This window comes from Carlito syrichta, unplaced genomic scaffold (genome assembly GCF_000164805.1).
Source record: "Carlito syrichta isolate Samal-C Ts95f unplaced genomic scaffold, Tarsius_syrichta-2.0.1 Scaffold314837, whole genome shotgun sequence".
Classification (NCBI taxonomy): Eukaryota; Metazoa; Chordata; class Mammalia; order Primates; family Tarsiidae; genus Carlito; species Carlito syrichta.
In genome coordinates, this window is record NW_007258933.1 from 954,213 (window position 1) to 969,865 (window position 15,653).

The 15,653-nt window shown below is 44.1% G+C and overlaps 1 protein-coding gene across 1 annotated transcript in view; it reads right to left on the reverse strand.

Moving 5' to 3' along the window:
• Positions 1-15,653, reverse strand: part of TENM4 (teneurin transmembrane protein 4) — a 231,963-nt gene that overhangs the window by 178,136 nt on the left and 38,174 nt on the right. The window contains exons 4-5 of the mRNA XM_008072062.1: positions 14,430-14,644; positions 12,593-12,803 (exon numbers count right to left, since the gene is read on the reverse strand). Of these exons, the coding sequence (XP_008070253.1) occupies positions 12,593-12,803; positions 14,430-14,644 (426 nt within the window). The remainder of the gene's footprint in view (positions 1-12,592; positions 12,804-14,429; positions 14,645-15,653) is intronic.

The window sequence follows — 15,653 nt, forward strand, 5'->3', positions numbered from 1 at the left end:
TCCATTAATAGTCTCCCTTCTCTCCTGGGCCTCCGGTCTTCTCCCCTGGCTCCTTTCCCATAGCTGACAACACCTTCAAGCTTCCCCCACCTTACATAAACCTTTCCTTGAACTTGCCTCCTCCTCAGGTTACTCCCATCTGTCTCCTTCCCTGCTCTGTCTGATCTTTCGAACTGTTACTACTCTACGCCTCTCATTCACTCCTGAACTCGTGGTGACCCTGTTTCTGCCTGCACCAGGAGGTGGAAAACGCTCCTAGCAGGGGCACTGATGACCTTCTAGTGACCAATTCATTGTAATAATCTCCCTAACTTTTCTCTACATCTGTCTTCCCCTACCTGCCCCCTGAATGTTGGGGCTCTATTCTTGACTCCCTGCCTCTCCGTTTATACATCTCCTGAGGCACTGTACCTCCTGCCTACTCCCCTCTCAACCCACACTCATGATGGCCACTGGTTATCTGTCTCTGGTCCAGAGCTATCCCCAAGTCAAGACCTACTTACCTGCCCACTGGTAACTACCAGCAACTAACACTCACTTGAAAATTCTAGTAGCAGTTCAAATCTCACGTGGATTTACCATCTCCCTACTTCCTTCTCCCAACAAACCTACTTGCCCTCCTTATTTCCAAACTTAATGATATCACCATCCATCCATTCACCAGGATCAAAATTTCTGCCTTTCCCTAACACACAAGTGGTCAAGAAAACCTGCCCATAATGTCCTGGAATGCATCCTGCCCATTACACAAAAGCAGTGATATTTGCTCCAATTCAGACTGTCTTCTTTCATGTAATCCTCATGGCTATAGAAACAGTCTTCCAATTGGTCTCCCTGTCTCCGGGGAGTATATACCACCACCAGCCAAAGAGACCTATCCAAGACCCTATCATGCTATGTCTTTGCTTAAAAACCACCCTGAGCTTTCTGCTCCCTTCAAAACCAGACTTCCAAGCTGGTCTATAAAGTCCTGACCTCATTCCAAGTTCTCCTCTGTACCACCCCCATATGTATTCTTCCCACTCACAGTCTCCTGGACACACCAGTCACTCTCACACGAAGGCAAAGGGTAGGTATTAGAGTCAGACAGACGTAGATTCAGACTCCAGCTCCTTCACTGACTGAGTTTTTAACTTCTGCCTAGTTATTTATATACTCTGAGCTTCACTTTCCTCTAGGGGTATGTGCATGGGGGTGGTAGGGGGTGGATATCTACTTTGTATGCCTGTTGTCAGGGTTTGAAATAGTTTATGTAAAACATCTAGGATAATACTTAGATACCAGTATGCACTCAATAAACAGTAGCTACTAATATTATTAATTTTGCCAAGTAGTTCCAGAGAAGCAGGAAGGAGTTTGAAAAGATTGAAAAGACTTGAAACTAAAATGGGACATTTGAGAAGTTTCCTACAGAATATGAAGGAGTGCAAATTTCTAAGAACAAATAATAGCTAGCGCCTTGGAATGTTCCAGAACCTACATTTCCATTTTTGAACTGCAGCAGTATCCACAAAGAAAGACTGCAGGACTTGAATCAGTTTGAGTTCTGCTTCTGCTTCTGTTCTTGTTCTGCTTCTGAACGTAGAAGCGCTGGAATGGGTAAACTCCCCAGGGCAGAAAGAGCGTTCCTCAGCTAGGTTCCTGGTTGTGCCCTGGATCGGCAGCTGTGCCTCCTCTCCTTCAAAGCTGCCCATAAGAAGTTCATGCCTATGGTGAAACTTCTAGGTGGCAGGGGACATCAGTGATCTTTGACCTTCTCTCTTGGGTTTCACTGATGGAAATCTGTCATATTCTGAGTCTTGTCAGGCAACTGGGCTTCAGGAGAAGTTACTGGGATTGGATTCAAAGACCTGGTTTTGTGTTCTTTTGTGAGCCACTGGTCATAGACTGTTTCCTCATCTTTAAAATAATGATCCTTTCCAGCTAGTTTATCAGTGTGATTGAGCAGAGATTGCTACTATCTTATCGTTGTCTCAATTTCTCCATGGAGGGACTGAATTGTGACTCCTCACCAAATTCAGATGTTGAAGACCTAACACCCAATCTGACTATCTGGAGATAGAGTATTTAAGGAGATAATACAGGTTAAGTGAGATCATAATGGTGGGACCTTAATCTGATTGGACTGGTGTCATAATAAAAAGAGGGAAACACAACAGAGATCTTTCTCCCTCTACACATACACAGAGAGATGACCACATGAGTACAATGCAAAAAGGCGGCCATCTGCAAGCCAGGAAGAGAGGCCTCATCAGAAACTAATACTACCAACATCTTGATCTTGGAAGTCTAGTCTCCAGAGCTGTGAGAAATAAATTTCTGCTTTAAACCATCCAGTCTATGGTATCTTGTTATGGCAGCCTCAGCCTTAATATATTTATTTTTTAAAATTCTTTTTTTGGGGGTGGGGGGGAGGTGACTCACCTTTTCTTTTTAAATTTCTAATTCTGCTCTGGCCCCAAGCTGCTAATAATATTTGCCCACTGCTTTCCAGCTCCCTAAGCACTTTTCCTACAATAAATCCTTTTTGCCTCACAACCTTCTATATTCCTGGCAGAGGTAGCATCTCTGCTCTCTGCTCCCATGGGAGCTCACACACACCTCACTGTTGGCACAGAGAGGATCTATGTAGACTGGACTTGTATAGGAAATGGTCAGTTTTCCCAATTGATTGCAGGCTCTCTGAGGGCAAAGATTATGTTTTATTCTCTGCTAAATCTCTGGTGCTTAGCCAAGTAGGAGTTCAGCAAATACTAAATAATTAAGAGACATTTAAAAATACTCTGAGTACTTACCATTAATCGTATGCTCTCACATCATCATCAGATTCTCAAAAGTAAGTTTAATTCCTAATTACAGGTGAGTTAGGTGAGGCTAGGGCTTACGCAAAACCCCACAGTTGATAACTAGTATAACCTGAATTCAAACCCAGGCCTGGCTGATTTCATTGCCCTCTCTCTGGACCACACCAGCAATCTGGTCAGCTCTGCCCCTGGTGTACTTCTGCCTCCCATAACCTCAACTAGCCCCCACCAATGTTGATTCCAGCAGAGATGCACACGTTAACTACAGCTAGGCTATTCCTAAGAGGGTGTTACAGAATGGAGGCCTTCCATTTCACTCTGACCCACATATCAATGGTGCTGTAAAGAGAAAGACAAACATACCACCATGTGAGAACCCTCTCAAAGCTGCCGTTCTATCAGTAGAAGAGCCAGCTGGCACGACGGGGATGAGCAACTGCCTTTAGCAACTGATAAAAAAAGAACTTAAAGAAAAAAAATTTAATCATCATTTGTAAAAATTAAAGCATTACTGAGGAAATATCTTCTATCAGAAACTCCATCCAAATGGAAGGTGGGAGCAGGGGTTCCCTTGGCAGCAGGAGTGGGTACCAGGTCAGAGATGTTCTTAGGAACAAGGCAGATGAGCTTACTGCAAGCACCTGTGAGCCTATCAGGTGCGACTGCCATAAACTCTAAGACCCCATCTATCTTCATAATTCTCCGTGAGAATGCATAAGGATACACATGGATGTCACCACTCTAGAAACTTAATTTAGACCTGGTCACTAAGATGTAAGAGAAAAAGAGTGGGCTCATCAGATTGCTAACCTCACTGTCATTTCCTATGTATGAGATATTGGCAAGTAGCATTAGCTCTCCAAGCCTCAATATCTTTTTCAATAGCATAGAAACACACATAATCTAACTACACAGTTGTTTGGGAAGTGATAATGTACTCAGCACAGTACCTGGCATAGAATCAGTGCTCAGTCGACAGATTGCTATAATTATGATCCTGGCTCTGCCACTTGGTGGCCATGTGACCCTGGGTAAGTTATGTGACTTCTCTAAGCCTCAATGTTCTCATCTTTAAAAGTGTGAGAATTAAATAAATAAAAGGTTTGTGGAGGCTCCTGGCATGATGTATCTCACAGTGGCAAAAACAAACCAAATGTGAAACTGAGGCTCACAGTGGCCTGGGGGAGGAAGATAGATGTCTGAGATGCTGAAATAGAGAAGTCTTAGGACCTGGCCTCTTTCTGCTAAACTTTCCTTTTCTTTCTTTCTTTCTTTTTTTGAGTCAGAGTCTCACTGCAGCCTCGATCTCCTGGGTTGATCCTCCCGCCTCAGCCTCCCAAATAGCTGGGACTATAGGCATGCGCTACCATGCCTAACTGATGTTGTTTTTATAGAGCCATCTTGCTATGCTGTCCAGGCATGGTCTTGAACTCCTGGGCTCAAGCAATTCTCCTGCCTTGGCCTCCCAAATTGCTGAGATTATAGGCATGAGCCACTACACATGACCTCCTTAGGATGAACTTTCCACAGGCACCTCCCACCAGTCCCCTCCCTCCTAGCTCTCCCTCACAATCTCTTTTGCCAGCCACAGGTCTTCACTCACCCCCTAAAATGAACCATTTCTCACTCCTTTTCTCTTCCTGTTTTAGTCTCTTCCCACAGGAAATACCATCTTAACCCCTGGGGTTTGCTAATATTCTCCAAGGATCAATAGACACCTTAAATCATTTGGCACCATTCCCGAGTCCTTTCTGGTGCAGGCCAGCCTCTGCCCCAGCGAGACAACTGTGAGAACCTCCAACTGATTTCCCAGTTCCTACAACTGCGGTAAACTTTTAAATATGTACCTCAGATTAAGGGATCCAAAGTTCCACGATGACTTCCTGTTACCCACAGGATAAACTGAGAAAACGAAAGTCTTTACTTGCCATATGACAGCACTGTTCAGACTGGTTCCTGGCTTCCTCTCCAGCCTTACTTAATACAAATATTTGGCCCTTTGATCCCCACACTCCATAGTGTGGCTATCTTAATTTCCTTAACACACTCAGCTCTTTCCTACCTCAGGGGCTTTGCATATGCTCCTTCTACTTTCCTATTGATACTTCTGCCCCAGCCATCTAAATAAGGCCTTCTGAGTATTTCTCTGGAGTACCTGCTTGTCTTTACCACATGCATATTTATCACTTACTATTAAGTATCTCGACATACATATATGGTTGATGATTATATTTAAACTTGAGAATCTACCTCAAACTGTCTCAAACATGTCCATGAATACCACGGGGGCAGAAAGCATGACTATTTTACATACCACTGACCTTGAATGTCTGCTCAGTACATGGCATACAGAAGGCAGTTAGTAAACACTGGGTGAATAAGTGAACAAATAAACACATGCAGTGTGTACGTCTGTCTGCAATCTGGTATCTACTGCTCCAAACTTGCTCCTCCTGTCTGTCGCCCCTAAGGCATCATGCAAGGGGCTTTGAGGTATCATGGAAAAAGTCACTGGTTCCTTGGATGATGCAAAAAGACTAAACCAAGTTATTTTCCCTTCTCCTCACTTATAAGGGTAGCTTCTCCTTTTTTTCAGCTTCACTGACTCTAACTCACTAGCCCACCAGCACCTCAAGGTTAAGCACCATGTCTGCCTTATGGCTATACCTGATGCCCAGGCCGGGGTCTGGCACACAATAAGTGGACCCTCAGTTGGTATTTGTTGAACAAAGCAGACTTGATGACACCTATGGCAGATACTGCCGGTTGTCCACCCCATACTTATTTCCCTTCTTCCAGAGAGAACCCTAATTTTGCTTCGAGTGTCAATGTGGCAAGCCAAAAATATCTACTCCCTCAGACTTCCTTATAGCTCTGAGTGTCCAAGTGACACGGCTCTGCCAAAGAAAAGTAAGCTGAATGTTGTAGGAAATATTCTGCTTTCCTGCTTCCTTCCTCTTTTTGTTTCTGCCTGATATGCAGACATGTGTCCTGGAGCTGCAGCAGCCATCTTAGGACCACAAGGAGGCAAGCATCAAAATGGCACAACCTTAGAGTGAGGGTGGCAGAGCACAGGGTGGGAGGAGTCTGGTCCCTGATGCCACCACTGAGCTGCCGTCCCAGCCCTGGATGACATGCCCTAGGCGGAGATTGTGCAAGAGGGGGGTCACATCTCCACTTAAATGTCACTGGGGTGGGGATTTTGGTTTTTTGAACACTAAACACATCTATAAATGTTTCCCATCGAGAGACAAGCTTTTATTGCTTGTTGCCCACAGTGCTGTTGGTCTACCTTTTCTCCTTTCCTGTCCTTGTGATTCCAGGTAGAGAATTCAGAAGGTTCAGCAGGCCAAGATAAGATCCTGAGGGCAGTGAGGGAGGTGGGGTGGGGGCTGTGGGGAGCCCTGCCCTTCAGGAGCACAGGCAACTGCTGGCAGGGCTGGTCTCCAAGTCTGCAGATGCAGTGCTCCAATATTCCTAGCTCTCTTCCACTGAACAGATTTTTGGCCACAGTCTGACTCCAATGTGCTGACTTGAGCTCTCCCTCGGCCTATGATTTCATTCCACTTATACCAGATTGCTCCGAATAAATCACTGTATCAGGGAGAGGCGAATTCACAGGGCACTTTTCCAAATAACTGTTTCCATTGGAAATTTTACCAAGTGCTGCCAATGTCATTTACAAGAAGGTTAATTTATTAACGAGAGACTTTGGTTCTTCATTGCTGTATTTCTATCGTACAGCAGAATTCAGAGGAAGGGGACATAGGAAAGGGGCTAATTAAAAACCAAAAATCACTCCTCAATCACTTTTCTCAGTTTCTTCTTTGAGGTACTGCAGGCTTTTACACAAATTACAGTCTGTAATGGCAGAGATTTTCCTCTCCAGATCTTTGCAAATGCACTCAGAGGCTGATGCCCAATCAAGGCAAGGGAAATAAGGAAACAGTGCAGTACAGTGAGTGGTCTTTGGAGAACCATGAAGGACTCAATTTTGATGACCCTGGAAGGTAGAAACTTAGGTGAAAGTATCTAGGCATATGTAGGGAGAAAGAAGATGAATTGCAGGAAAAGCAAATGAAAACATCACTAGTGCCATCGAACAAGTTCTTTTGTCCTTCCTAGTTTCCTCTCTCCCTCCTTCTCCTCCTCCTTCTTTTTTCTTTCAAACTCATGAAATCACTAAGCTCAATCCCAGTAACCTTGCTTGACCACATAAATTCATAAGCTCTTATTCTGAGCCTTATTGGATAAACCCTTTGGCGCTAACCATTTTATCTCCTTGCTCAAAAGCCGGCCATGGTACCTAATACTTACAGAAGACACTTTAGGCTTAGTATGGCATTCAAGGTTCTCCTCAATAACTCATTTCTCCTTTCCAGGGCATCTCATGCTCTAATCAAACAGAAGCGTTGGCTCCTCACAGCCAGCTCTTAATTTTCTGCTTATCTACTCCTCACTCATGTTGCTCCCACTACCTGGAATGATTTCTTTATCACCCACCCTCCCAATTTCCTTATTTAAATGTGAAAATTCGACCCATCCTTTAAGGTCCAGATCAAATGGCACTTCGTCCAGAGAGCCCTTCCTCACCCATCCAGCCGGACAAGCCCTCACCTTTGTTCAACCCTTGTGGTACTTTGGTGTCTCTAGGAATCAGCTTTCTTGCTGTTTCTTGGCTTAGAGGTACTTATGATATAAATCATTCCTCTCCCCTAATCTAGACCATGAACTACTTTTACCAAAAACCATGTCCAACCTTCTGAGTATCTCTAACTTGGGAAGGAGCAGGGAGGCAATATTTGTTGGGTAGTGGAAGGAAAGGAGGAAGGACGAAGGCGGGATGGAAGGAAGGAACGAAACCCTGAACATAGACCAGATTAATTTACAGTGACTGCATGGGTGTATACAGAAAGACTCTGCTTTTCAGTCGAGCATGTTCCTCTTAAAAATTTCCAGTCTCAATGTTTTTTGCAACTCTCGTTTCTTTTTTCTGGGTTTTCAAATCCACTACAGAGCACCTCTGTGACGTTCTGGCTTGGCTCATGTTGCTGTAATATCAGGCCAATCTGTTCTTTATGCTCAGCCTTCACCAAAATGAAGCATAAGATGCCACCTGGAGACCCAAGACACTGCAATATTAAGTTGGTAGGTCTTGGGGTTGCAAGCAATGTGTGCAAAGGTGTTTTCATTTTTTTTTTTTTGAGTTGGAGTCTCACTTCATCACCAAGGCTGCAGTGCAGTGGCACAGTCACGGCCACCCCAGTGTCAACCTGCTGGACTCCAGCAACCCTTCCGCCTCAGCCTTCCAGGTAGCTGGAACTACAGGCGCGTGCTACCACACCCAGCTAATTTTTGATTTATTGTAGAGACGAAGTCTTCCCAAGTTACCCGGGCTGGTTTCGAACTTGTGGCTCAGGCAATCCACTTGCCTTGGCCTCCTAAAGTGCTGGGATTACAGGCTGAGTCAATGAGCCCGGCCTGGTGTTTTCACTTTTAAAGTTTTAGATGCTCTGGGATTTTCCTCATGGTCTTCTTAATGACTTCTCAAGAAAACTTCCTGGGTTGATATAAGATGGTTAGTTATAATAGGAAGCAAGGTAATACAGGAGGAATTATATTCCATATAATACAAATGGAAATATTTATTAGTAACCATGACAAATAGTGAGGCACAGTGGCATAGTGGGGACAGTGTGGTATGCGGAGTCTAAGGTTCATCCTAGTTTTGCCCATAACTTTGGGCTAGTCAACCAAATTTTCTGAGCCTCCATTTCTTTATCTGTAAAGTTGAGATCAAAATATCTATTGTCTAAGGTTCTTGTGAAGATTAAGTTACATACAAAAGACAGCCAAATATGGTCCCCAACACATAGTAGGTATTCTATCAATAATATTTAATGAATGAATAAGTGAATAGGAAGCAGATGTAAGCGTGATACCAAAAATGAGGGTTTTATCCTGGGAAGAAGGCAAACTGCTGAAGAAGAAAGGTCAGACAGATGCAAGTTCATGTCCTAGCTTTTCTTTTAACATCCATGATCCTCAAATTTCTCATCTGTGATGGGGGTGATAATAAAAATAAGAATAATCACCTCATGAAGTTACTGCAAGTCTTAGAGGACGTATGTGAAAACCCTCTGTAAACTGCAATGGGTGAATTATAGTTTAGCTAGCGGTATACATCCTCCTACTCCATTCAACACCTGGTGCCAGCAAGGCTACCCATTCCCAGTGCAATCAGGACCTGAAACAGGCCCCTCAGAATCTGGATCTCCACACTCTGGGGAAAGACTGTTGTTTCTGAAAAGAAAGTCTATGTTTTATTCTAGAACTTGCTTGGTTTTAATGGGATGTGTGTCCATGCTTGTGTGTGGGGGGTGGGGAGTGTGCTGTAACTAGTTCAGTGGGAGCTCTGTCAACATCAGGTCTCTGCGTGTATATACTTGTGTATACGGTTTGTAAAGTGCTTTTAGATTTTTTTAAGGCAAAAGATAAACTCACTTAATTTAAGTCATCAACTGGATTGCATTAAATGGAGGGAAAAGCAAAAATGTACACAATATGGCCATTTGTTAAATTAAATACAATTATTTCTCCTGTTACTTAATTACAAACAGACGCAAATACTCTGGATTCTGACATCTCATATCTCCTTAAATTCTAGCTCTGCATTTCGACATGTAGTGAGGGGAGGGTCATATTCCAGTTTGTGTGTTAAGCAAACCTGAGACTCACAATTATATATTGGGACTATAATGACTTCACTAAAACAAGACCTAAACTTTTAATTAACCTGCCAAGACAAATTACAACTCAGAGCTCACAGGTAATGATCACAGACAGCTGAGACTCAATGCCAGGGACTCTTGGGGAAAGAGGGATTAATAGCAACATCAGAATCAGTCTGTTTTTGTATTAAAGAAAAAAACGATATTCATTAAACAATCACTGTAGCTTGAAGGGAGACAGACAGGTCAGAAAAGGAACGGAAGGAGAAAAGTGGAAGTAGAAAGAAGATGGGAGAGAATATTAACAGCTTCTATTTATCGAGCGCTTGTGGTAGCCCAAAATCTGTGCTAGGTGCTCGATAGCTCTCTGTCTAATCTTCACAATGGGGATTGCAAACTACTACTGTTATTCTGTTTTCCAGAAAAGAAAAAATGAGGCTCAGAGGAGTGATGTGACTGTCCCTTGTCACAGAGCTAACATGGAACAGTGAGGGGAAAAGGAATGGAAAGTAGGCGTCATAAGGCATCTGTTTTCAAAGCTTCCTTGACAAGCCATCTGAATCAGGATCTCCTGGGCTCTACTGCAGGCATCATTTCTGGATGAAAGGCCCAGGAATCTGATTTTTTCCTAGCTTCCCAGGTGATTTCTTTATTCAACAGATTTTGAGAACTATCCATATCGTACTTTAACCCACTGCTACTCAAAATGTGGTCCACAGCAGCATGGTATCACTGGATGCTGGCTAGAAATGCAGAATTGAAGGTCCCACCCAGGCCTGCTGAAGCTGAAGCTGCATTTTAAATAAGACCCTCAGGTGGTTCATGAAAGTCTGGAAAGCACAACATGGCCTACCTGCTCTCAAAGACATTACAGGGTTCAGGCGGGGTGAAGACAGGTTTCAGCATTTATGTGAGGCCAGAGAAACAAGAGGGAAAAGCAAGATCATCTCCCTAATTATGACAAAACAGGCCAGCAAGCTCTGACAAGTCAAGAGTTGGCAAAGGTGCCCTACCGTACCTATACTTTATTTCTCTAAGATGCATACCCTAATTAAAAGTAGCTTTCTTCTGGGGCTTATATTAATATCCTTTCATATTTATGCTTAGTTATTAAAAGTAAAGAATTTTGATTGCAATATCTCTTAGTTTCATGCAAGCATGATAATCTATGCTTCATTGTTAACTGTGTTTAAGAGAAATGAGGCCATGAGACCATGAATCTGTAAGCCAGGCACCACCGTGACTTCATAATCATATCCCTAAACCGAGGCCACTGTGTCTGGAAAGAGAATAGAAGCAGGGCTTGCAGACTCACAAACCCTGCCAAGTGACTGCCCGGTTGAGGGTGAGAGCCAGACGCGGGCCTCCAAATGACAGGGAACGGGCTGCACTGTCAGCCTTGATGTCACCAGAGACCACCAAGCTGCAACCTCAAATTCCAGAATCCTGAGACACCAAGAGCTGGAAACCCAAGTGATTTGTGCAAGGTCAAAACCCAAGTTAGTGGCAGAGATACAGAACTGAACACACTTCCCACTATACTTCACAGGAAGGCATTCAGGGAGGAAATCAACACCACCACAAATGCTTTGACTAGGGCTGCTGACAGTCCTGTCAAGGGAGCTCCCTCACTTATATGCCAAGTGACACTGTACCTTGGGTACTAGGCTGGGAGGTAGAGAAGACCGTGTCAAAGTCTCTGCCCTCCTGGTACTCGGCACTCACCGGCTAGGACAGACACCCCCCAAAGAAGAACAGTACAAAGTGACATTCCTATATCCAGCTAGTTGCCTGAAGGCCCTCACATCCTCTATTTTGCCAATAGAGTGGAATATGGAAGCTGCATTTACAGCAGAAGCTTAAGGATTATGCCCTGTATTTAATGGGAAAGCACTCTCTGCCTCAACTCCAAGGGTAAAATTTCAAATACGAGGGAAGCAGCCTGAAAGTGACTCCTGTTGTTTACAAGTAAGAACCAGGGTCTTGCAAGAGTTTGGGAAACCTACTACCAGATTCAGGGATTTTTATTAAACTCTATTTTTCTGTGTCAACGATTGAGACAGAGTTTCCAGGTGAACTCTACACTACATAGAACTTTTTATTAAGCAGAAATCACATTCCCAGGTATTCTGATTAGTGGAGTTATATTCTTCCATAAGTTTTATTTTCCTGTAGGGGATTTTTTATCTCCAGACTATGTCATAGTGCTTCTGATATAAACTCAGATAAAATGTCTTCTGAGCTGAACCACCAAGACCACCATGTCCTACTATACACTATGGCAAGCTATAGAGCAAACATTCTACGAAATGTGTTGGTAAAGAGAAGTTCTTTAAATAGGGTGCCAGGCTATCCAGGCACCCACAGGCTTCTGAGGTGGCCAAGGGCTTCCTCTGAACTGAGAGCCGAGGCCTCGTCCTCTGTAGGGACACTGAAGGTGCTAAGCACGCACTTAAAACACACCATGTCTCACTGTCAGAGAGGAGGATATCTCTGTTCTTAACAGAATCCCCATCCAGCTGATTGCTTTATCCATCCAGTCCCTTGCACTGCTATTCTCACTCTCTCTTTAAACCTTTATCTTTTCTTCTCATCTGTCAGGGATTGGTGGCTCCAAAACCAAAACAATAGATAAAACCAAAACAACAAATCAGTGAGTCGAACCAAAGACAAGACAAACAGGTGGAAGAGAAGTGCCAAGAAGTGGTGCCACTTCCATGTGTCTTGTCTACCAGGATTCCCATCTTGTCAGTTCCACCCCCTGGACTTGGAGTATATCACATACCAGGCACTGTGCCATATACCAGATCACAGATAGCACGAGATAAATAGAGGGTAATGGCTCTGGGCTCAGGTGCCAGCCCAGAATGGCCTTAAGCCCCTTCTGTGGCCTTTACCCTGAAGCCCATGTGGGTTCCTTGAGACCATCATGCCAGGCTCCAGGGGGCACCCAGGGCTCTGACAGTCCCTTGTCAGTGTCAGCCCCAGAATTCCCAAGTGGACCTTCCCCCAAAAAAGACACTATCCCACGGCCCCCAGAGGGTGGGGCTTCCTTACCAATGGCAGTGGTGAGAAAGGAAACCACTTCAGACTCCTTCCCATCATTGTAAAAAGCCAGGTGCCAGATGCCTGAGTCCAAATACTGGATGAAGCCTGTCTCATGGCTGGAGGCAGGGACTGCTCCCCGAGACTGGCGTGGGGGTCCCTCCAGGCTCCTCGCTTCCTGAGTCAGGAGTCTCCTGCCATCCAGCAGCTCCACAAAGTCAAACTGAAGGACAAAGAAAGCACAGTTAGCATGGAGTCTACTCCACCACACCCAGGGTTCTTCCTTAGGCCCCTCCTAGGGAGGACACAGTGAAACACAAACAGAGAGGCCAGTGAGGCTAAAGCCACAGGGAGGCTGATCAACAGAACTCCTTTCCAGACCCTCTTTTTCCACGGTGATATTCTCCTGATTCTCTTGTGCGTAAGGCATACTGAGCAGATTATTTTTTCATGTAATTTTGTCTTAGTTTTGTCATATGGGTGGTAAATCTTCGCTTGGCTGAGTTTGTACCAGGACAGACATGCATTTTTCAGTGGTGGTACATGATTAGAAACCCAGCCACTTCATGACTGTTTCAACCTCATGCAAGCAATGACAGGAATCTCGAGGGTCTAGGACTGGGTGGGAGACACTGGATGTGATTGAAATGTCTGTCATGTGCAAATGAAAATTTGATTTATGTCTATTTTCCTTTTGTCAATGGCCTTTTCTAAATGCTCCAGTTTCAAAGAGCAAATTTAGGGGAACTAAACTGGATTAGCTCAAAACTCTATCAATAATTACATGCTGTGCCAAATACAATTGCCAATTGATTGGAGACTGCTTGTGTGAAACCCCAGAGAAGTCAGGCATGCAGTGTTAACAACAGGGAGGTGGTTAAGTCCTACAGGCCTACTAGCAAGCAAATTGAATATGTAGTTTCTATCTAACCAGCTAGCTTGCTTTTAAAACACAAACACACAAGATAGATATTCATTCCATCCCATGTAAAACTGTCTGGAGACATGAAGGACAGAACTAGCATGACAGCTCTGCAAGCAACAGGGGTTCAGATTCTGTCTCTTTTTCTGTGACCCCCTCCTTAGCAAATGCATCTATCTAGCTTTTACCTAAAAATCTTCAATAACTACAGAGGCTAGGACTGACTGCATTCGGTCTGGGAATACCTGGTGGATGAATATGATTTATATTACTCCAATTCCAGAGCTGGGAGGATCTTGCACAAGTCTCTGCTCTTAACCAGTCATGACTAGCAATATGCCAATCATCCTGGATGAGTTTTTTTAAGTGTTTCTGATATACGTGTGTCTGAGTAAATGTGTAACCCTGAAGGAGAGAAGGAATGTGAAAGACTAGGGAAGTAACACTTATTCTGAGCCAGATCTTGCACTAGCTGCCTTGTAAATGCTATTCTTTATTCTCAACAACCCTGTAAAGTGGTATTATTATCACCATTTTATAGATCAGGAACCTGGCTCTGAGAGGATAAGTAGTGGAACCAAGGTTACACAGCTGGTAACAAGAGGATTCAAACTCAGCTCTGTCTGACTCTAAAGAGCACGCTTTTTTCTCTAGATCACATTTCCTGGATAATTTAACTTAGGAGGTTAGGTAATAGCAAAGGGGCTATTAAGAGATTTCCTAGGATTCCTTCCTCTTAAAGAGCCCCAGGGACATAAGCTTACATATCTGAAAGGTAGGGTCTGAAAGGGAGTACATGGATGAATGGGCTACAAAATATATGAAATTCTCTCAAGGCTCAAGGGTCCAGGTAGGGCTTCTTAACTTTGGGTTAAGATTTGAAATAAGAGTCCATGCAGGTCAACAGGGCATGTGGGTTTGGGTTACCTGTGTATGTGAAGGAGGAAGGCCTTTTCTGCCATAAATGCCAACCAGAGCTGCCTTTCCCAGGGACACATTGAATTTCAGATGTACAGGATGGTCTATGAACACCTGAGATCTCCAGAAAGTGCCAGGAGGAATCTTCTGGGAAGCCCGTCTCCCCACATCGATTTCTCCAGAGTCTATAAAACTGTCCTCTGGAAAGAAACTACTGGGCTTTCCTACCAAGACACAGGAAAGGGAAGACAAAAGCATCTTGGTTAGCCACACGTGAAACAAGGAATCAGAGCATCTGAACACGCAGCTCTCCACAGCCTCGCACTCTTCCCTACAATGTTCTGGGCCAGCTTCCTTCCCCCAAACCCGCCTCCCCATGGAGGAGTAAGAGGGTCCAGAACTTTTTTTTTCCCAGTGATGCTCAAATTGTTCTGCTAAAAATATGCATTCTTCCAAAGCAGTATGGGTCCTCCTCAAGGGCCATCTGTTTACTGCATAATTCTACAGCTTGTTAAGATATATTTTGATCCTAAAAATAATCATTTGCAGTCACATGAGAATAACTCTGTGATTGTGTGTGTGTATGTGTGTAAAGGGGTGTATGGTAAAATAGAAAGGATAAGGGGGAACAAGATACTGTTATTAATTTTCCAATTCAGAATGAGTCCCCCACCTGTGGAAAGTGTGACTTTAGTGGAGTAAGGTCATTTACAAGTTCGCTAATTTGTGGATAAATTGGAAGCCAAATTCTGAGGTTAAGGTGTGTGGATGGGTTTTGTATTTGGCGCAGGATTATGGGTTGGGGAAGATGAGAAAGAGGGTACTTCTGAAAAGAGGACATATTTCTGTAGGGTGCTTCTTTGGGTGAGGGTGCATATCAATTTTGTGCTAAAGTGGGTAAAGTTGAAGGAAGGAATTTCTCAAGTTCATCCACAAAGTCCATAGATGCCATACTTGGAAATTCAACCCAGGTTCCCTGCTCTGTGGCCAGCATCCATGCAGGCAGTTGGGAGTAAGGTCTCTTGATCATTTCTGTCACCCGTCAGTAAAGTGGCAGCTTTCTGGGGGCACAAGTAACAAAAAAGAAGGTTACTTATCAAGTACCTTGATTAGTATTTAAAAATATAAGCCCTGCAGCGCTCGGTGGCTCAACCTGTAATCCCGTGCCTTTGGGAGGCTGAGGTGAGTGAATTGCCTGAGCCCGCGGGTTCGAGACCCACCTGGGCAGCGAGA